Below are 22,986 nucleotides of genomic sequence, written 5' to 3'. Positions count from 1 at the left end.
TGCTCAAGATTGACATAACCTTTAACAAAGTGCAAAAACTTTTATTAGAACTACTAAGTCTAGGTTCACAGTTATGTCAAAGCACTTTATGGTGCCCAAATTAGTACAGCTAATTTTTTTTTTGTTGAGCTTTGAAATGTCATTTTTCACTAAATGAGTTTAAACAAGTGTTTGAATTATGATGTGAAGCAAGAATTTGTATAGACTTAGGAATCTTTGGCTTTGGTAGACTCCCCTTTTCCTAATTAGCATCTCTTCACATGCTTTTCAGAATCATTTCTCCCACAGCATGTGTTCCAAGTTCTATTTAGTAATTTTTAAATAATTTCAAAAATAATCTCCCCGTTCAGTTACAGAATTCTAAAGACAGTAAAATACCTTGTAATTTGAGTAACTTTTTTTTTCTTAAATGAAGTACTTCAGAGCATTTGCCTAATCCTCACAACATTCTTCTGAATTGATACGGAAATCAATAATTATCCTCCTTAAAGAATGGGAAAACTAGCACTGAAAGTTAAGCACCTAGCCCAAGGTCACAGTAACCAAGCTGAACAATCTGGGCGTTCCAACTGCTGTTCCAGTGTACTTCTATCATGCGTGTTACTGTGAATAAAACATGGCATTTAAAATTTTATAATGTCATAATACTGAGTCTATACTAGTGGGGCTGCATAATGTTAAATTTTTAAAAGAAAAATTACAAACCCAGTTTTAAGTAGTAAGGGGATTAACTACGGAAGATTTTTTTTTTTTTTTTGAAGATCATTGATGGCAGTACTTGTGAAATAAATTGCCTTACTAACATTTTCCTGTTTTCCTAGACAGTGCTGATTAGAGAAAGTCTACAACAAAGGCTCTAAAGACCCATGGAACAGTAATTGACCATTAAGTTGTCACTGAGCTACACCACAGTAAAAGTCAGACATATTGCATATTGACACACAGAGAGAAGGGTGACAGGAGGTTTCAGTAATGTATTTTAGAAAACTGTTCATTTTTTGCTAATGTTTATCTGAAAATAAGACATATAAAACAAAACAAGGAAGCATTGAGCACTGAGTCTTTTCATGCCCAGTATTCAGAAGTGAAGCTTTTCTTTCCCTTCTGTTAATGATAGTTATTAACAAAGCATTGGTTTTCAGATGGTCCCAATCCTGTGATGAGGCACTTGAAGAGTCTGAAGGTTAGGGCATGTGAAATATGGAGCTGGAAGGAAGCATGCCGCTATTCCATTAGAAGCAAAAGGGAGTGTAGGCCCATAAAATACTTCTTCTTTGCCTTCTCTACTTACATCCACCACCTACAAAAGAAGAGAAGCCTGTTCGTCAAAGATGATTGCTCAAAATAATGCCGTATACACATTAAAGGAGGCCTTCAGTTGAACTCAGTGATGCCGCCATGATCTTAGGCATTCGTTTTTTTCCTCACAGTATGGAACCAGAAATTTGTATTAAGGTCCAGGTGAGTGTTCTTATATACATTTATATATTTTTATGTGTCTACATAATGTAAACAGTTTTTAGGTAGGTATCTTTGTCTTCCTCTAAGAAAAAGACAGATATACACAGAATATTCCATCCAAAAACAGTGGAATACACATTCGTTTCAAGTGAACATGGAATATTCTCTAGGATAGATCACGTTAGGCCACAAAACAAATCTCAATAAATTTAAGAAGATTGAAATCATACAAAGCATCTCTTCATACCACAAGAGTACCTAGAAATAATTTATAAGAACTGGAAAAAAATGCAAACACATAGACTCAAGGAAAATCAAAGAAATCAAAAAATTCGTGGAGAAAAATGTAGGTGAAAACATTATGGTACAAAATCTTCAGGACACAGCAAAGCAGTTCTAACAGGGAAGTTTATAACAGCCTCAAACAAAAATCTCAACCTAACCTTACACCTAAAGGATCTAGAAAAAGAACAAAGATAGTAAAAGGAAGGATAGAATAAAGATTAGAGTGGAAATAAACTTAAAAAAAGAAAAATGAGTAAGAATTGATTAATGAAGAGAAACCTTTATCCAGACACATGAAGACCCAAATCAGAAATGAAGGAAGAAAAATAACTTGACACCACAGAAATACAAAGGGTTGCAAGAAATGACTCTGAAAAATGTGCCAACAAATTGGGACAACTTGGAAGTGGATAAATTCCTAGAAACATACAATCTTCTAAAGCTAAATCAGAAAGAAATAGAAAATATGGCCTGATTACCCATTCAATTTCATTACTAGTAATCAAACAGCTACCAACAAAAGTCCAGGACCCATATGGCTTCATAGGTAAATTCAACAAAGATTTAAAATGTTGATACCTGTTCTCAAACTACAGTGAAACCTTGGATTGCGAGTAACTTGTTCTGCAAGACGAGCAGACATTTCTAATAAATTTTAACTTGATAAACAAGTGATGTCTTGTAATACGTGTAGTATGGGATACTGAATGTTACATGATCACAACTGAGCCAATGGTACTTAAAATTCACTTTGATATACAAGCACTTTGGATTACAAGCATGCTTCTGGAATGAATTATGCTTGCAAATCAAGGTTTTACTGGATTCCAAAAAATAGAAGAGGAAGGAAAATTTCCAAATATATTCTACAAGGCCAGCTTTACCCTGATACCAAAACCAGACACTATCAAAAAGACCAAAACAAAACAAAACCACCTTACAGGCCAGTATATCTGATGAACATACATGCAAAAAATGCCGAACAAATATTAGCAAACTAAATACATTAAAAAATATATCATTTACCTCGATCAAGTGAGATTTATTCCAGGAATAAAAAGCGTTTCAATATTCACAAATAGGTTAATGTGATATATTAATAAGAGTAATAACTAAAAACCATATGGTCACGTCAGTAGATACAGAAAAAGCATTTGACAAAATGCAACATCCATTCATGATAAAAACTCAACAAAGTGGGTTTAGAGAGAACATACCATAACACCAACCATATATGAAAAACCCACAGCCAACATCATACTGTAAGGTTTCCCTCTAAAGACCAGGAACAAGACAAGAAGGTCCACTCTTACCATTTTAATTCAAAATAATACTGGACATCCTAGCTGCAGCAATCAAGCAAGAAGGAGGAAAGTATCCAAATTGGTAAGAAGATAAACTTAACCACTATTGGCCAATGACATGTGCGTGTGTGTGTGTGTATGTGTGTATGTAAAACCCGAAACACTCCACCAAAGAACAGATGAATGAATTCAGTAAAGTTGCAGGATACATTTCTATATGTTAATTTTGTTATTACATTTCTATACACTAATAATGAAGTAGCAGAAAGAGAAATTAAGAGAACAGTTCCATTGGAGAGTAGTCCAAGATGACCACTTAGGAAGAGTATGAACTCACGTCCTCCACAGACACACCAAATAATAAACCTATTGTAGAGCAATTCCTTCTGAAGAAGTGAGAGCTGACTGAACAGCCTCTGCACAAAAGATCACATAACTGTAAGATGGAGTCTTGTTACTAAAGAGAACCCACAGTCCCAACACTGAAGAGCAGTGGAGAGGGATAGTACTAAGGGACTGTAATGCACCCACCCTGGGGCACAGAAAGAAAGCTACAATATAAAAGCAACTAAAATATAAAGGATCCAGCCCTACCACCACCAAGCAACAGGACAGCAGCTAGAACTCTGGATTGGAGATGCTGGTGAACACAGCTGTTTTATGTTCCCTCTCCATCGTGACAGCATGGACAGGAATAGTGTCCAGGCACTCTAGCCAGCCTATTGACTCTGAACCCCTGGCCTCTACCCCACACCAGACTGAGCCATCCAATTACATCAGCCTCCAGCACACCACACACCAAGACACCCCTTCTCAGGGCTCACTACAGCTACAGCCACCTTACTTACCAAGGTGACACAGGCACAAAGCACTATGGCACACTCCAGGCACACATTATTTTAGCTCCTAATGTCTTGCTATGTATGACACCCCCAACTCGAGAGATCCAGGACTATCCCTGAACAGAGCATCGCAAGAACCCGAAGTCTGCACCTTGTCTTAGCTATAGCCACCTCACCAGGGCATACCCTGCACCAAACACCATGAGTTTTTGTGCACATGGCTAGCCCACACTAGCCATGGGTCTAGCCCTATCACAGCACTCTATGAACAGCATTTGAGGAGACTCCAGCCTGCACCCGGTTCAACTACAGCTCTCCTGTCAAGGCACCACTGTATGGAATGCCCCAGGATGCCCTGGACCACACTACACCTTGGCTCCAGCTACCCCACCAGGGTAGCCCCTGCACAGGATGCCCAAGACACTCCAGCCTGCAGCCCTCTTTACCTTCATCTAATCTGCCATGGTGCCCTCCATGCAGAGAACACCAGTACACCCCAGCTTGCATCTGCTTTGGCTTAAGCTATCTTCCAGGGTGCCCATACAGTGGACAGCCCCAGAATAACCTGGCTAGCACCAACTTTAGTTTCAGCTGTCTTGCTGGGGCACCCTCTGCATTGAGAGATAGGAATACCCTGACCCATGCCCATTTCAGCTACAGTCATCTCATCAGGGAAGCCCCAGCATGGAGTGCCTCAGGACCACCAAGCTCATGCCCGCCACAGCTCTAACCACCCAGTCACTAAACACAGTCAACACAGGGGATGATCATACACAAGATTCTTCCATCAATTTTAGAAGTAACTGTTCTGTCTAATTCATAAGAACAAACACAAAGACAATGTAAGGAGATAAATGAATATGCTCCAAATAAAAGAACATGACAAGTCCTCAGAAAATGAACTAGATAAAATGGAAATAACCAATCTACCTAACAAAGAGCTCAAAGTAATGGTTATAAAGAAGCTCACCAGACTGAAGAGTGGAAGTGACAGTGAAAATGTCAACAGAAAAAATATTAAAAACCAATCAGGGGCACCTGGGTGGCTCAGTCGGTTAAGGGTCCGACTTCAGCTCAGGTCATGATCTCACAGCTTATGGGTTCGAGCCCTGCATCAGGCTCTGTGCTGATGGCTCAGAGCCTGGAGCCTGCTTTGGATTCTGTGTGTGTCTCTCTCTCTGCCCCTCCCTTGCTCACACTGTCTCTCAAAATAAACATTAAAAAAAAAAGTTGAGAATACAATAACTGAATGAAATATACACTAGAAGGAATCAACAGTCTTTTTTTAAAGTTATTAATTTTGAGAGAGAGCGAGTGAGCTGGGGAGGGGCAGAGAGAGAGCGGGGGACAGGATCCAAAGCAGGCTCTGCACTGACAGCAAACTCATGAACCATGAGATTATGACCTGAGCTGAAGTTGGGATGCTTAAATGACTGAGCCACCCAGGTGCCCCTCAACAGTATCTTTAAAATGACACATTAGGTCCAGCTGGTATGAGAGATATATATGGAACATTCCATCCAAAAACAAAAGATTACAGATTGTTTTCAAGTCACATGGGACATTCTTCAGAATAGATCATAGGTTAAACCATAATACAAGACTCAATAAATTTAAGAAGATTGAAATCGTATCATGCATCTTTTCTGATCACAATAGTATGACACTAGAAATCAGTAACAAAAAAACAAAAATGGAAAACACAAACATGGAGGTTAAATAAAATTCTACCACATAAGCAATGGGTCCATGAAGTACACACTGAGAAAATGTTAAAAATACTTGGAGACTAACGTAAATGAAAACACAAGGCAAAAATCTAGAACCATTTTCACTATGTCCCAAAGAGGGAAATGTATAGTGATATAGGACTACCTCAAGAAATAAAAATTCTGGGATACCAGGGTGGCTCGGTTAAGTGTCTGACTTTGGCTCAGGTCATGATCTGAGGTTCATGAGTTCAAGCCCTGCATCGGGCTCTGTGCTGACAGCTCAGAGCCTGGAACCAGCTTCAGATTCTGTGTCTCCCTCTCTCTCTCTCTCTGCCCCTCCCCCACTCACACTCTGTCTCTCAAAAAATGAATAAACATGTTTTAAAAATTTTAATAAAAAATAAACATCTCAATCTAAACTTACATCTAAAGGAACTAGAAAAAGAAGAGCAAAGTCCAAGGTTAGTACAAGGGTACAAGGAAAGAAATAATAAAGATCAGAGCATGGATAAATGAAATGGAGACAAAGAAAAAAATAGAAAAGATCAACAAAACCAAGAGCTAGTTCTTGAAAAGATAAACAAAATTGACAGAAAATTAGACCTATCAAGAAAAAAGGAAAGGAGACACAAATAAATAGAATAAGAAATGAAAGAGAAGTAGAGGTGCCTGGGTGGCTCAGTTGGTTGAGCATCCAACTTTGGTTCAGGTCATGATCTCATGGTTCGAGAGTTTGAGCCAGTGTCACACTCTCTGCTGTCAGCACAGAGCCTGCTTCAGATCCTCTGCTCCTCTCATCCCCTCTCCCCTGCTGAGTCTCTCTTAAACTTTAAATAAAAGAAATAAAAGTAGTAAGAAAACGGACACCACAGAAATAAAAAGAATTATAAGAGAATACTATGAAAATTATACAAAAACTAGACAGCCTAGAAGAAATGGATAATTCCTAGAAACACAGAATCTTCCAAAACCAAATCACAAAGAAACAGAAAATCTGAACAGACCATTTATGAAAATTGAATCAGTAATGAAAAAACTCCTAAAAAACAAAAGTCCAAGACCAGATGGATTCACAGGTGAATTCCACCACACATTTTAAGAACAGTTAATACTTATTCTCAAACTATTTCAAAAAAATAAATATGGAAGGAAAGCTTCCAAATATAGTCTATAAGACCAGCATTGCACTATTACCAAAATCAAAGATACTATAAAGAAACCTACAGGCCAATAACCCTGAACATAGATGCAAAAATCATCAACAAAAGATTAGCAAACTGCATTCAACAATATATTAAAAGAATCACAAAAATTAAGTGGGATTTATTGAAAGGATGCAAGTATGGTTCAATGTTTACAAATCAACCTGATATCACATTAAAAAATGGTAAATATTATGATCATCTCAATAGATGCAGAAAAAGCATTTGGCAAAATTCATCTATTTCTGATTTTTAAAATTCTCAATATAGTGGGATTAGAGGGAACATATCTCAATATACCAAAGGACAATATGAATACCCACAGCTAACATTTTAGTCCATGAGGATGAACGGTTTTTCTGCTATGATCAGGAATAAAACAAAGATGTTCACTCTTGCCACTTTTATTCAGCATAGTGCTGGAAGTCCTAGCCACAGCAATCAGACAGGAGAAAGAAATAAAGGCATCCAAATTGGTAAGGAAGAAGTTAAGCTATCACTATTTGCCGATAATATAATGCTATACCATAGAAAACCCTAAAGACTCCACCTAACACTGTTAGGAGTAGTAAATGAATTCACTAAAGTTGCAGGATACAAAATTAATACTCAAAAATGAGTTGCATATCTATACACTAATAATGAAGTGGCAGAAAGAGAAATTAAGAAAATAGTTTGAGTTATAATTATACCAAAAGGAATAAAACATCTAGTAGTAAACTTAACCAAGGATTTGAAAAGATCTGTATGCTGAAAACTGTACAACATTGATGAAAGAGAATAAGGACAACATAAACAAGTGGGAAAATATACTGTGTTCATGTACTGGGAGAATCTATAGCAGTCTACAGATTCAATGCATTTTCTATCAAAATACCAATAGCATTTTTGCCAGAACAAGAACAAATAATCCTAAAATTTTTAAGAAACCACAAAAGACCCCAAATAGCCAAGGAAATTTGAGATGGAAGAACAAAGCTGATGGTATCACAAAGCAAGATTTTAAGATATACTATAAAGCTGTAGTAATCAAAACAGTATGCTACTGGCACAAAAACAGACACAGAGATGAATGGAACAGAAACAGAGCCCAGATATACACCCACACGTATATGGTCAGTTAATCTACTACAACACAAGATGCAAAATATAGAGTTGGGAGAAGACAGTCTCTTCAATAAGTGTGTTGGGAAAACTGGACAACTCCCTGCAAAAGAATGAAATAGGACTCTTTCTTACAGCATACACAAAAACAAACACAAAATGCATTAAAGACCTTCATGGGAGACATGAAACTGTAAAACTAGAAGAAAACAGGCAGTAATCTCTCTGGCTGTGACCTTTGCAACATTGTCCTGAGGCAACGGAAACAAAACCAACAATGAACTATTGGGACTGAGGAAAAAAAGCTTTTTGCACAGCAAAGTATACCATCAACAAAGCAAAAAATGTCAACCTACGGAATCAAAGAAGATATTTGCAAACAATATATGATAAGGAGTTAATATCCAAAATATGTAAAGAACTTATACAACTCAATACCAAGAGAAACGATCTGATTAAAATGATGGTCAGAGGACCTGAACAGACATTCTTCCTAAGAAGACATACAGATGGCAAGCACATGAAAAGAAGCTCAACACCACTAATCATCAGATGCAAATCAAAACCACAATGAGCTATTACTTCACACTACTCAGAATGGCTATTATCAAAAAGATTAGAACTTCAAGTGCTGGTGAGGATGTGGAGAAAAGGGGACTCTTATGCACTATTGGTGGAAATGTAAATTCATGTAGCCACTGTGGAACACAGTATAGAGGTTCCTCAAAAACTTAAAAACAGAAATACCATAAGATCCAGTAATTCCAATACTGGGTATTTATCCAGAGAATACAAAAACACCAATGCAGAAAGATTTTTACACCTCTATGTTTATTGAAGCATTATTTACAATAGCCAAGATATGGAAGCAACACAGTGCCCATCAATAGATGAATGAATGAAAAAGTGGTATGTATATACAATGGAACATTACTTAGCCTAAAAAGATCTTCTTATCTGGGGAAACATGGATGGACCAAGAGGATATTATGCTAAGTGAAATAAGTTAGAGAAACACAAATATCATATGATTTCACTTATATGTGGAATCTCAAAAAGGAACAAAAACCAGTAACAGACCCATAAATACAGAGAAAAAATGGTTGGTTGTCAGAGGGGTGGGGGTGGGACAGGAGCAAAATGGGTGAAGAGGAGTGGGAGATACAGGCTTTAGGTTATGGAATAAATAAATCACAGGGGTAAAATGTACATCATAGAGAATATAGTCAATGGTATTATAATAGCATTGTATAGTGACAGATGATAGCTACACCCATGGTGACCATAGCATAATGTGTAAGTTTGTTGAATCACTATGTTAACTGTATGTCAGCAATACTTCAATAAAAAAGGAAGAAAATCCCATTTATAACTGCACCAAAGAGGATAAGATACCTAAGAATAAATTTAAGAAGGTGAAAGACCTATACTCTGTACTCATCTATAAAATATTAATGGAAGAAACTGAAGATAAGACAAATGGATAGATCTACCATATTCACAGACTGAAAGAATATTGTTAAAATGTCCATACTACCCAAAGTAACCTAGATATTCAATGCAATCCTTATCAGAATATCAGTTGCATTTTTCACAAAACTAGAACAAACATTCCTAAAATTTGTATGGAATCACAAAAGGCCTCAAATGGCCAAAACAATCTTGAGAAAGGAAAATGAAACTAGGGGTACCACAATCCCATATATCAGTTATACTACAAACATATAGTAATTACAACAATATGGTACTGGCAGCATATAGACACATAGATCAATGGAATAGAATAGAAAGCTTAGAAATAAACCCATGCTTATACGATCAATTAATCTACAACAAAGGAGGCAAGACAAACAATGTGGAAAAGACAATCTATACAATAAATGGTGTTGGGAAAACAGCTACATGCAAAAGAATGAAACTGGACTACTTTCTTATACCACACACAAAAATAAACTTGAAATTCATTAAAGACCTAAATGTGAAGCTTGAGACCATTAAAATCCTTAAAAAAAAACATAGGAATAATCTCTTGGACATCAGTCTCAGCCATGTATTTATGACTAGGTCTCCTCAAGCAAGGGAAACAAAGGCAAAAGTAAACTATTAGAATGACATCAAAATAAAAAGCTTTTTACAGTGAAGGAAATTATCAACAAAATGAAAAGGCAACCTCCTGAATGGGAAAAGATATTTGCAAATGATAGGTCTGATAAGGGGTTGATATCCAAAATATATAAAGAACTTATATAACTCAATACCAAAAGAACAATCAGATTTAAAATTGGGCAGAGGACATGAAGAGACATTTTTCTGAAGAACACAGAGAGACTGCAACACACATACTCCTTAATATCATTAATCATCAGGGAAATGCAAATCAAAGCCACAATGAGATATCACTTCACACCAGTCAAAATGGCTAGCATTAAAAATCTAAGTGGGGTGCCTGGGTGGCTTAGTTGGTTAGGCATCTGAATTCCACTCAGGTCATGATCTCGCGGTTCACAAGTTTGAGCCCCGCATCAGGCTATGTGTTGACAGCTCAGAGCCTGGAGCCTGCTTCAGATTCTGTGCCTCACTCACTCTCTCTCTGCCCCTCCCTTGCTCACACTCTGTCTCTCTCTAAAAAATAAATAGGCATTAAAAAAAACCTATTTTAAAAAATCTAATAAGTTTTGGCGAGCATGTGCAAAAGAAGTAAGACTTCACTGATGGTGGAACTGAAAATTGGTGCAGCCACTGTGGAGAACATTATGGAGGTTCCTCAAAAAATTAAAAATAGAAATACCATGTGATATAATAATTCTACTACTGGGTATTGACCCAAAGAATGTGAAAACAATTGAAAAGATATATGCACTCCTATATTTATTGCAACATAGTTTACAATAGCCAAAATATGGAAGCATATAGGTGTCCACTGATACAGGAATTGGTAAAGAAGATGCAATTATACACACAACAATGGAATAGTACTCAGACATAATAACGAATGAGATCTTGCCATTTGAGACATTGATGGACCAATAGAGTATTTTGCTAACTAAGTCTGACAGAAACACAAATACCATATGATTTCATTATATGTGGAATCTAAAACAAACTACTACAACAGCAAAAACACATGAACAAACAAGAAAAACAGACTCTTAAGTACAGAGAACAAACTGCCAGAACAGTTTTCCAGAACAGAGGTGGGTTAGGGGAACAGGTGAAAATGACAAAAGGGCTTAAGAGGTACAGATTTCTAGTTACAAAGTAAGTCATGGAGATGAAAAATATAGCATAGGGCATACAGTCAGTAAATATTGTAGTAACATTATATGGTGACAAATGGTAAATACAGCCATCATGGGGTTAGGTACAAAATCAATATGCATTATACCTGAAACTAATACAGCATGTGAATTTGAATTAAAAAAATTTAACTCATACTACTTAAATAACTTGCCAAAACTAGTTAGTAAATGTTGTCATATGTTGGTTCACAAATACTCATCTGTAAAATGAAAAAAACTATTGACCTTGCAGCTTTGTTCTGAAAACTGGTGACATCTAGCTTAGTGTCTAGCACCTAGAATATTATAACTTAGCAGATTCAAAAATCAGTTGAGTCTGGATAGATTTCCTCAGTTATTTCCCTTTAAGCTGGAGTTCCATCTCTGTCATTATATGGAAGAGTCTCTGTTATTTTGAACCTGCTGTCACCTCACTGAATCTGGCTTAGTTTTAATACAAGTCTTCTTCACTTTACAATGGGGTTATGTTCCCAAAAACCCATCATAAATTGAAAATATTGTAAGTGAAAAATGCATTTACTACACCTCACCTACCAAATATAGCTTAACCTAGCCTAACTTAACTGTGCTCAAAGCACTCACATTAGCCTAAGATTGGGGAAAATTATAAAACACAAAGCCTATTTTATAATACAGTGTTAAGTATCATATGTAATTTACTGAATACTATACTGGAAGTGGAAAACAATGGTTATGTGTACAGAATGATGGTAAGTATATTGGTTGTTCACCCTCGTAATTACCGGACAGTGGCAGAGAGAGCCATTCTGCCACTGTCCTGCATCATGATCATATCATACTGTATATCACTGGCCTAGAAAAAAAATCAAAATCCAAAATTCAAAGTATGGTTTCTACTCAATGGGTATTGCTGTTGCACCACTGTAAAGTTGAAAAATTGTAAATCAAACCATTTTAGGTCAGGAACCATATGTGTACTGGAAAAATTCTTTCTTGAAGAAAGCTGGTCATATCCTACTTGTCAAATCCATCAGTCTCTTTCTAGCCCTCAATCTTCTTAATCTCTCTTCGTTTGACCTTCCACTAACCTCATTTAAAACCTTTCATCCTTTAGATTCCTTGATTTTCAAAAGAAAATGTTCGCAATTGACATTGTCCTATTGCTATCCACCTTTGGTCCCCTTTTCTGCACCTGCATCATAAGTGTACACGTGCCTTAATATCCCAACCACAGACCTCTTGGTACTCTTCTTCAATATCTTGTTCACTCCTGCCTTCATCTATTATGTGAGTGGATAATTTTTAAACCTTTAACTGCTATAATACATTCTAAAATGAAAGAAGCCCTTGAGATTTGGGGATCCAAGTTCATATAGGAGGAAATCACTAAGGCCTAAAATAAAAGAAAGATCAAACTTCTAGCTATTTTTTCCCCAAATGGACATTTAGCTATTTCATCCCATCTGTTGAACAAAATATCTCTACTAATTTAAAATATTTATTCTATATGCTACATATAAACTTTTGTTGTTCTCTTTAGCTGATTTGTGCATCTTCCTGCAATACTACATTTACAGTTCTTTTGACTGAATAGGGCAAGTCTCATTCAATGTTCAAAAACTTATTTTTACACCTTTGACTTTCCTAGAGAAACTTCAAGGTCAACTTGACAAGTATTATTGCCCCACCCTGCAAGAAAAAGGAAAATCCCAATGGGATTCTGATTAGTATTTCATTAAATACAGAAAGCAGAGATCTTTCACTATTTACCTTAATTATATAAGGTTAAGTATTGTCTTCAATGTATAGAGAAGAAAACAGATACAGAGAAAGTTCAATGACTTGGTCAAGGTCACGCAGTAAGTGGTAGAGCCAATTATGAGCTCATACTTGTAACCAAAGAGAGAACAAAGATTTTGTGCCATTTGCAATATTCCCTCCACAACTAAATACATTTTTAGAAGACAAAATATCAGTTGAGGTCATCATCCAGAGAGTTTTGTCTGGTTCCCTGGGCCAACGGAGACTGCATATGTTAAACAGATGTAATTTATTTAATCTCTGAGAAGGGAAAAGAAGTTTTGGCAGTACTTCTCCAAAACACTCCCCTGTAAACTGGCAGAAAGAAGGCGTCTGGGAGAAGGAGGTGCCAGTTTGGCAGCATATCCTCCAGCCAAAAGGAAGTAATTGTAAATGAAGAGCAGTGGAGGTGATCTGGAAATACTGACTAATCACTTGCACACTTACGCAGCTGCTCTCTTATATGCTGCTCATCATCCACAGCACATTAGGTTAGAATCAACCTCTGTGCCAGATGATTCTTAGACACCCACTAAATAAACAAGAACACTTTCCTTATGCATCTATCCTTAGTATTTTCCATGAGTTACTATTACTAACAAGTCCAAATCTCAATCTTTAAACAAGCATTAATTTAAGACCATCTCAGTTTTTCTCTTTTTTGGGTTGCTCTTGTAATGGATCGAATAGTCTATGCTAAGTCAAGTAGTAAAATAAAATAAAATGGAATACTTTCTCAGTGTCTGACATGCTTCATGCCTATGTAGCTGAATCCCACAAGTGACAAAGAAGCTTTGATTAGAGTTCAGAAGGGCCAGCCTAAAGAGACAGGTTATTTTCTGGTATTTTCAAGGGCAATAAATGACTTTAGTCTTTCTGGATGTCAAAGGACTAATCTCTGAGCTATTTAAGTATGACCTTCATTAATCTCAGTCAGCCATGCCCTTAGAATCCAAGGATTATACATATATATGTATACATATATATATATGTGTGTGTGTGTGTGTGTGTGTGTGTAACTAATGCAAAATTTAAACTTTGATATTTTTATCATATGTACTATTTTCACCTCATTTTCCTGTATTTTTCAACCTGCTGATTTGTACTTAGGAATTTCTACTGTCTAATCATCATCTCATAAACACTATTCCACTCTCTCATCTAATTCTCTGTTGGATATTCTTCCAGCAAGTAGTAAAGAAGCAACTTGTGTATGAACGTGTAAGCAGCCTCTCCAACCATCAATATATTACTGTTATTTAACCAAAATAGTTCCTTAGTCATGCATAAAGTAAGCAAGTATTTGAGACTATGCAACCCCAGTTCAGAATGAATGATAATACAACATCTAACCAGTTGTCAATAAGTAAAATGAAACATGATATATGATGAGTATATAATCCATGAAGACTTCCATTCCAAACATCTCTTTAAGTGACAATCCGAATACTTACATGGACACTTATTACCCATAAATAGTAAAGGCTCTTAAAGGCCTTTATTAAATTTATCTGTTCTGTATAGGACCACTGTGCCAGCCATGGGAATAAACCCACTCAAAATGATTGATTTTGTATATCAAAATGACTACTGGGACACAGAACTAACCATAATGCTGGCTTTTTAAGAAAGCAAATATATTAGGGTTTCTGGGGAAGATAGTGGAGTACGAGGATCCTAGATGCACTTTGTCCCACAGACAAACCTCCAAACCTCTGGGTAAATAACCCAGAAAGTGACCTGAAGATTCTCCACAGATAAATGTAGAGAAAATGGCATGTGGGAGAAGGAAGGGTGGAGACATGGTTGGGAGCCCAGCTAACATGTGGACTGTCCGTGGGTGGAAGCAATGCTGTGGGCACAAGAGGGAAGGCTAGCAGACCCCACACCAGGCATAGAGGACATAACACTGGAAAGTCGAATCCCCATAACATTTGGCTTTGAAATTCAGAGGGGCTTCAGTTCTTGAGTTCTTAAAATTAATGTGGCTTAACACCTAGAACTTTGAAAACTAGCAGGGTCATATCTAGGAGAGTGGGATGGCAAAAGTAAACTGAGTCTCCACTCTTAACGAGACAGCATAACAGCCCCAGTGAGATACTGTATAGAAGCAGCAGTTTGAAAGATACTTGGGGTACACAGGATAGAGATTTGTTTACTAATATCAGAGCAGGTGCTGGAGGGACAGGGATCTTTGGGAGATTTCTCCAGGTACAACAGGGCTGGCAGGCACCATTTACCTCCCCTGCCCTCCAGCCTAGAAAAATGGACACCTGCAGGAATCAGCGCAGCATTTAGAGTCTCCATCTAGCTTGTTAAGAGCTCTTCCCACCACTACATTCTCCTGCAGACCAGCCCCTACATTCTGGCTTTGGCAGGAGTTTTCCAAAGCAGCAATATATAGACTACCTCCCACAGCAGTATAGTGCAAGTCTTGTTGACTCCTGCATTCTCGCGTGGACCTGCTCCCTCCAGCACACCCTCCCAAAAGTCCATTCAAAGCGTCACCACAACGTGACTGTGCAAGCAACCCTGATAGGGGTCAAAATGACCCCAAAGTGACTCCTGCCCCAGGAGAGAGGAAGAAAAGCACACAAATTCAACTGACTATAGCCCCAGCAGACTGGGGCTGGGGTCAGACATATGGTCTGACTATGAGTCCCACCCACCAACAAAATCTTCTTAGGAAACTACATTAAGGAGAGCACCCTCCAGTTCACTGCTAATGCACTCTGATAAATGCCTGGCCTGATCCACCTCAAGCTCAGGGCAGTCTCAGAGTGGCCCACAAGCAAAACAGAAATGAAATCCTGTCCACATCGGGCAGAGAGCCATTGAAAGTGACTGGACTAAAGGTAAATGTAGCTCAACCACAACAATAGGGCACATACAATACACATAAGAGACATCCCATGAAGTGCCAGGTTCTGGTGAACAAGCAACATAGCATTACAGGGCACCAGAGAGGCTCTTCAGAAGGCACTATGTCTCAGCATGAGACATAGCTTACTTTCCTAATACATAGAAACAGAGTTAGAAAAATTGAGGAGACAGAAGATTATGTCCCAAAGGAAAGAACAAGACAAAACCACAGCAAGAGACCTAAGTGAAACAGATACAAGTAATATGCCTGATAGAGAACTTAAAGTAATGATCATAAAAATAATTGACTCAAGAAAAGAGTGGAAGACCTCAGTGAGGTCTTCAACAGAGACAAAGAACTCAATAACTGACATTAAAAACATACTAGATGGAATAAATAGTAGACTACAGGAATCAGGAGAACAGTTCAGTGACCTGGAGGCCAGGGTAATGGAAAGCAACCAAGCTGAATAGAAGAGAGAGAAAAAAATAATAATGAAAAATGAGAATGAAGAAATGAAGGAACACCATCAAGCTTAATAACATTTACATTACAGGGATCCTAGCAGGAGAAGAGAGAGAAAAGGGGGCAGAAAATTTATTTGAAGAAATAATAGCTGAAAACTTCTCCAATCTGGGGAAGGAAACAAATCTAGATCCAGGAGCCACAGGGAGCCCTCAACAAATTCAACCCAAGGAGGTCCAGAAAAAGGCACATGGTGGGGCACCTGGGTGACTCAGTTAAGCATCCTGCTCTTGATTTCAACTCAGGTCATGATCTCATAGTTCATGACTTTGAGCCCCTCATCATACTCTATGCTGACAAGCATGGAGACTGCTTGGGATTCTGTCTCCCTTTCTCTCTCTCTCTGCTCTTTCCCTCTTGCATGCTCTCTCAAAAATAAACATTTTTTTTAAAGGCACATAGTAATTAAAATGGCAAAAAATGGCGATGAAGACAGAATTTTAATATCAGCAAAAGAAAACAGTTATATACAAGGAAAACCCCAAAAGGCTATCAGCTGATTTTTTCAGCAGAAACTCTATAGGCCAGAGCGGAGTGGTATGATATATTCAGTGCTTAAAAAAAGAAGAAGAAGAAGAAAAACTTCAGCCAAATACACTGTCCAGCAAGGCTATCATTCAGAATAGGAGAGGTGTGAGTTTCTGAGACAAACAAAAATTAAAAGAATTCATGACCACTAAACCAGCCTTACAAGAAATGTAAAAAGGGACTCTTTGAGTAGAAAGGAAAGACCATAAGCAGGAGTAAAAGCAGGAAGCACAAAAGCAGTAAAATTAAAAATCAGCCAAGGAATTCACAAAATTAAAGGATGTAAATACCATGTACCTAAAATGTAGGGGAGAGAGGAGTAAAAGTTTTGTGCTTTTAAGGTGGGTTCAAACTTAAGCAACCATCAACTTAACATAAACTGCTATATGCATAAGATGTTATATACAAACTGAACAGTAACCACATATCAAAAACCAGTAATATATATGCAAAAAAATAAAGAGAAAGAATCCAAGTATATCACTAAAGAAAGGCAACAAACCATAAGAGAAGAAACCAAAACAAAGGAACAGGGAAGAACTACAAAAACAATAATAAAACAAGTAACAAAATGGCAATAAGTACATACCTATCAATAATTACTCTGAATGTCAATGGACTAAACACTCCAATCACAAGACAGAGATAATGGAATGGATAAAAAACAAACGCTATTTACATGCTGCCTACAAGGACTTATTTCAGACTTAAAGACACATGCAGACTGAAAGTAAAGGTATGGAAAGGCATTTATCATGGAAATGGAACTGAAAAGAAAGCTGGGATAGCAATATTTATAGGAGACAGAATAAACTTGAAAACAAATTCTGTAACCAAAGACAAAGAATGACCTTACATAATCATAAAGGGACAAGAATTGTAACAATTATAAATATTGATGCACATAAGAGTACCGAAATACATAAAGCAGCTAATTACAAACATAAAGGAAGTAATCAACAGTAATATAGTAAGAGGAGGGCACATTAAAACCCCATTTACACCCATCAGTAGATCATCCAAACAGAAAATCAACAAAGAAACAGTGGCTTTGAATGACACATTGGATGAGACAGGTCTAACAGACGCATTCAGAACATTCCATCCTAAAACAGCAGAATACACATTTTTTCAAGTGCACAGGGAGAATTCTACAGAACAGATCACATGTTAGGCCACAAAGCAAGTCTCAACAAATTCAAAAATACTTTAGTCATACTATGCATCTTTTCCAACCAGGACACTATAAAACTAGAAATGAACCAAAAGAAAAAATTGAAGGGAACACAAATACATAAAGATTAAATAACATGTTACTAAACAGTGAATGAGACAAGCAGAAATCAAGGAAAAAATCAAAGACACATTGGAGGGATACCTGGCTGGCTCAGCTGGTAAAGCATGCAACTCTAGATCTTGGTGTCGTGAGTTCAAGACCCAGATCGGGTGTACAGCTTATTAAAAAAAAGAAAGAAATACATAGAAACAAATGAAAATGACAACACAATGTTCCAAAATCTTTGGGATTCAGCAAATGGTCTTCTAAGAGGAAAGTTTATAGTAATAGAGGCCTACCTCATGAAGTAGGAGAAATCTAAAACAACCTAAGCTTAGACTCCATAGGGGCTAGAAAAAAAAGAATAAAACTCAAAAACAGTACAAGGGGTAAAATACAAAAAGACAAAACAAACAAAAAACAAAAACAGTACAAGGAAATAATAAAGATTAAAACAGAAATAAATACAAATATTCTCAAAGGTTTCTAAAAAATAGAAGGGAACATTCCCAAACTTGTTTTTACAAGGCCAGCATTACCTAAATACCAAAACCACACAAGCACACTAAAGAAAATTACAGGCCAATATCCCTGATGAATATAAAAGCAAAAATCCTGGGGTGCCTGGGTGGCTCAGTTGGTTAAGCGTCTGACTTCGGCTCAGGTCATGATCTCACGGTCCGTGAGTTCGAGCCCCGCGTCGGGCTCTGTGCTGACAGCTCAGAGCCTGGAGCCTGCTTCCGATTCTGAGTCTCCCTCTCTCTCTCTGACCCTCCCCCGTTCATGCTCTGTCTCTCTCTGTCTCAAAAATAAATAAACATTAAAAACAAATTAAAAAAAAAAAGCAAAAATCCTCAAGAAAATAGTAGCATGCTCAATTCAACAATACATTAAAAGTTTCATATATTGTGTTCAGGTAGGATTTATTCCAGCAATGCAAGGATGGTTCAACACGTGCAAATTAATTAATGTTATACATCACATTAACAAAATGAAGGATACAAAAACTCAAACAATAATCTAATTGATGCAGAAAAAGCATTTCACAAAATTCAGCATTCATTCATAATAAAAAAAAACTGTGTATATAGGGATCACACCTCAACATAATAAAAGCTATATGACAAGTTTACAGCTAAAATAATTAACAGTGAAAAGCTAAAAGCTTTTTCTCTAAAGTTAAGAACTTGACCAGTATGCTCATTATTGCCACTTTTATTCAACAATGTACTAGAAATCCTAGCCAAAGCAATTACACAAGAAATAAAAGACATCCAAATCAGAAAGGAAGACATAAAACTGTCTTCATTTGCAGACGATGTATTATATAGAAATTCTAATGACTCCAGAAAAAAAAAAACTGTTAGAGCTAACAAATTCAGTAAAGAGACAAAATACAAAATCAATATACAAAAATCAGTTGTGTTTCTATACACTAATAGCAAACTATCATAGAAATTAAGAAAGCAATCTCATTTATAATTGCAGCAAAAAGAATAAAATGTCAAGAAATAAAGTGAACCAGGGAGGAGAAAGATCTGTACACCAGAAACTATCAGATATTGATGAAAGAAATTGAAGAAGACACAATTAAATAGAAAGATATTCTGTGCCCACTGACTGGGGAAATTAATATTATTAAAATGTCTATACTATTAAAGCAATGTAATCCCTATCTTAATTCCAATGGCATTTTTCACAGAAAAAGAAAAAACAACTCTAAAATCTGTATGGAACCATAAAAGACCCCCAAAAGAGCCAAATCAATCTTAAAGCAGAAGAAAGTTTGAGTCATCACAAATTCTGGTTTCAAATATATTACAAAGTTATGGTAAATACGACAGTATGGTTTAAGTATAAAAATAGACACATAGATCAACAGGACAAAATTTGAGAGCCCAGAAGTAAACCCATATGAGTGTATGTGTGTGTGTGTGTGTGTGTGTGTGTGTGTGTGTGTACACACACACTCAATTAATTTATGACAAAGGAGCCAAGAATATACAAATGAGAGAAAGAATAGTCTCTTCAATAAAAAGTGTTGGGAAAACTGGACAGACAGAAGCAAAACAATGAAATTAGACCCTTCTCTTTCACCATACTCAAAAATCAACTCAAAATGGATGAAAGACTTGGACATAAGACCCAAAACCATAAAAGTCTTAGAATAAAACAGGGAAACCTCCTTGTCATTGGTCTTGGCAATGATTTTTTGGATTTGACACAAAGCAAAGGCAACAAAAGCAAAAATAAATAAGTAGGACCATATGAAATTAAAAAGTTTCTGTACACCAAAGGAAACCATCTGTACATCAAAGGAAAATGAAATGCCAAACTACCAAATGGGAGAATATATTTTAAAATCATATATCTGATAAGGGATTAATATCCAAAACACTATAAAGAACTGCTCAACAGAGAAAAACAGTCTGATTGAAAAGGAGCAGAAGATCTGAGGAGACATTTTTCCAAAGACAACATAAAAATGACGAGCAGGTATGTCACAAGGTGCTCAACATCACTGATCATCAGGGAAATGGTAATCAAAACCACAATGAGTTATCACCTCACACCTGTTAAAATGGCTATCATCAACAAGATAAGAAATAACAAGTGTTGGTGAGGATTTGGAGAAGAGGAAACCCTTGTATACTGTTGGTCCAACTATAAATTGGTACAGTCACTACAAAAAACAGTATGGAGGTGTTCTCAAAAAATTAAAAATGAAACTACCATATGATCCATACCACGTCTGAGTATATATCTGAAGGAAATAAAATCATTAGTTTGAAAAGTTATCTGTACCTCCATCTTCACTGAAGCATTATTTACAATCACCAACACAGAAAAAACCTAAATGTCCATTAATGAATGAATGGATAAGGAAATTGTTATCATATACACATACACATGCAGAACACACACACACACACACACACACGAATAATATTCAGCCATGAAAAGGAAGGTAATCTGCCATTTGCAACATGGGTGGACCTTATAGTGTTTATGGTAAATAAATCAGACAGGAAAAGATAAATACTGTATGATACCACCTGATAGGGTGGTTAGAAGCAGTCTCTAGGTACCCTAGCTGGCATATTGCCTCAGTGAGCCTTGGGCCCCTAGCCCACACCTGCCCCAGCTCCCTGACCAAGGAGGCCCTAGTGCAGCACATAAGACATCCTTAGCAAGCACTCACTACAGCTCCAGCCATCACTCCAAATTACTGCAGCAACATTCTTGGTCCAAACCACTTCAACTCCAGATGACTTGCCAGGATACCCCCTGCCCATGCCTCACCTAGGTTTCTGCTGCTCTACTATGATGCCCTGTGCAGAATGCCCCAGGCCACCCTAACCACATCTGCCTTGACTCCAGCCACCACCAGGACACCCTCGTGTGGAGCACTCTGGGATACCCTTTCCCCCCGTCAGCTTCAACTATACTGCCAAAATATCTTCTGTGCAGAGAGTACTGGGACCCCCCCCAATCCCCCACCCCCACCCAGTATGTACACACTTCAGCCTGAGCTATCATGCCATGTTGGCCTTTGCAGAAAGTCCCGAAAATGCCCTGACCAGGGCATTCAGCTCAGGCCTTCCCAAAGCAGCCCCAGCACAGAATGTCCTGGCACCCCCAGGCCACACTAGCCACAGCTCCATTTCAGTTAGCCAAAGTCACCAGGCACACAGTCTACACAGGGGAAAACCATATACAAGACTATTCCTTTGAGTTTAGGAGAAGTAACTGTTCTGCCTAATTCATAAAAACAAATACAGAAAGTCAATCAAAATGAGGTGACAGGATATGTTCCAAATAAAAAAAAAATAAGATAAAATTTTAGAAAAAGAACTAAATAGAACAGAGATAACCAATTTACCTGAAAAAAGAGCTCAAAATAATGGTCCTAAAGATACTCACTGGACTGGGAAAAAGAGTGGATAAACTTAGTGAGAACTATAATAAAGAGAAAACATAAAAAAATAACCAATCAGAGTTGAAGAATAACTGAAATGAAATACATACTAGAGGAAATCAATAGTACATCAGTGGATGTAGAATGGGTCAGCATTTTGGAAGACAGGTTAATAGGAAGCACTCAAGATGAGCAGCATAAAGAAAAAAGAATTTTAAAAAGCAAAATTAGGTTAAGAGACCTTCTGAGACACCATCGAGTGAACAAACATTCACCTCATAGGGATCCCAAGGAAGAGAGAGGAAAAAGGGCAGAAATCTTTTTTTTTTTTTTTTTTAAAGAAACAATAGCTGAAATCTTCCCTAACCTAGGGGAGAAAATAGATATCTAGGCCCAGGAAGCACAAAAACTTTGAAACAAAATGAACCCAAAGAGATCAACACCAAGACACATAATAATTAAAATGTCAAAGATTAAAGATAAAAAGATAATTTTAAAAACAGCTAAGGAGAAGCAACTATTTATATACATGGAAAACCGCAGGAGGCTATCAGCTGATTTTTCAGCAGAAACTTTATAGTCAAAAGGAAGTGGCAAGATATATTCAAAGTGCTGAAAGGAAAAAGCCTACAACCTAGAATATTCTATCTCTCAAGGTGATCTTTCAAAATTGAGATGAGATAGAGTTTCCCAGACAAATAAAAGTTAAGAGTTCATCACCACAAAACCACCTTTACAAGAAATGTTAAAGGGACTTCTTTAAATGGAAGAGATGATAATTAGGAGAAAACTATGAAAGCAAAAACTGTGACGAGTAAAAGCAAATACACAGTAAAAGTAGTAGAGCAATCAATCATAAAGCTAGTAGGAAGGTTAAAAGACAAAAGTTATAAAATCAATAATAT

The 22,986-nt window shown here is 37.1% G+C and overlaps 1 protein-coding gene across 12 annotated transcripts in view; it reads right to left on the bottom strand.

The window, feature by feature from the left end:
* Nucleotides 1-954: 954 nt before the first annotated feature.
* The window catches only part of KLHL32 (kelch like family member 32), a 247,118-nt gene continuing 225,086 nt past the window's right edge, over nucleotides 955-22,986 (bottom strand). For all 12 annotated transcript variants that reach the window (XM_047859200.1, XM_047859204.1, XM_047859196.1 and 9 more), the window contains one exon: nucleotides 955-1,300. In XM_047859200.1, coding sequence (XP_047715156.1) covers nucleotides 1,139-1,300 — 162 coding nt within the window. In that variant the 3' untranslated portion in view covers nucleotides 955-1,138. The remainder of the gene's footprint in view (nucleotides 1,301-22,986) is intronic.

Source organism: Prionailurus viverrinus, chromosome B2 (genome assembly GCF_022837055.1).
Source record: "Prionailurus viverrinus isolate Anna chromosome B2, UM_Priviv_1.0, whole genome shotgun sequence".
Lineage (NCBI taxonomy): Eukaryota > Metazoa > Chordata > Mammalia > Carnivora > Felidae > Prionailurus > Prionailurus viverrinus.
The sequence above is the reverse complement of the archived record's forward strand: the minus strand, read 5'-3'. Positions and strand labels throughout refer to the sequence as shown.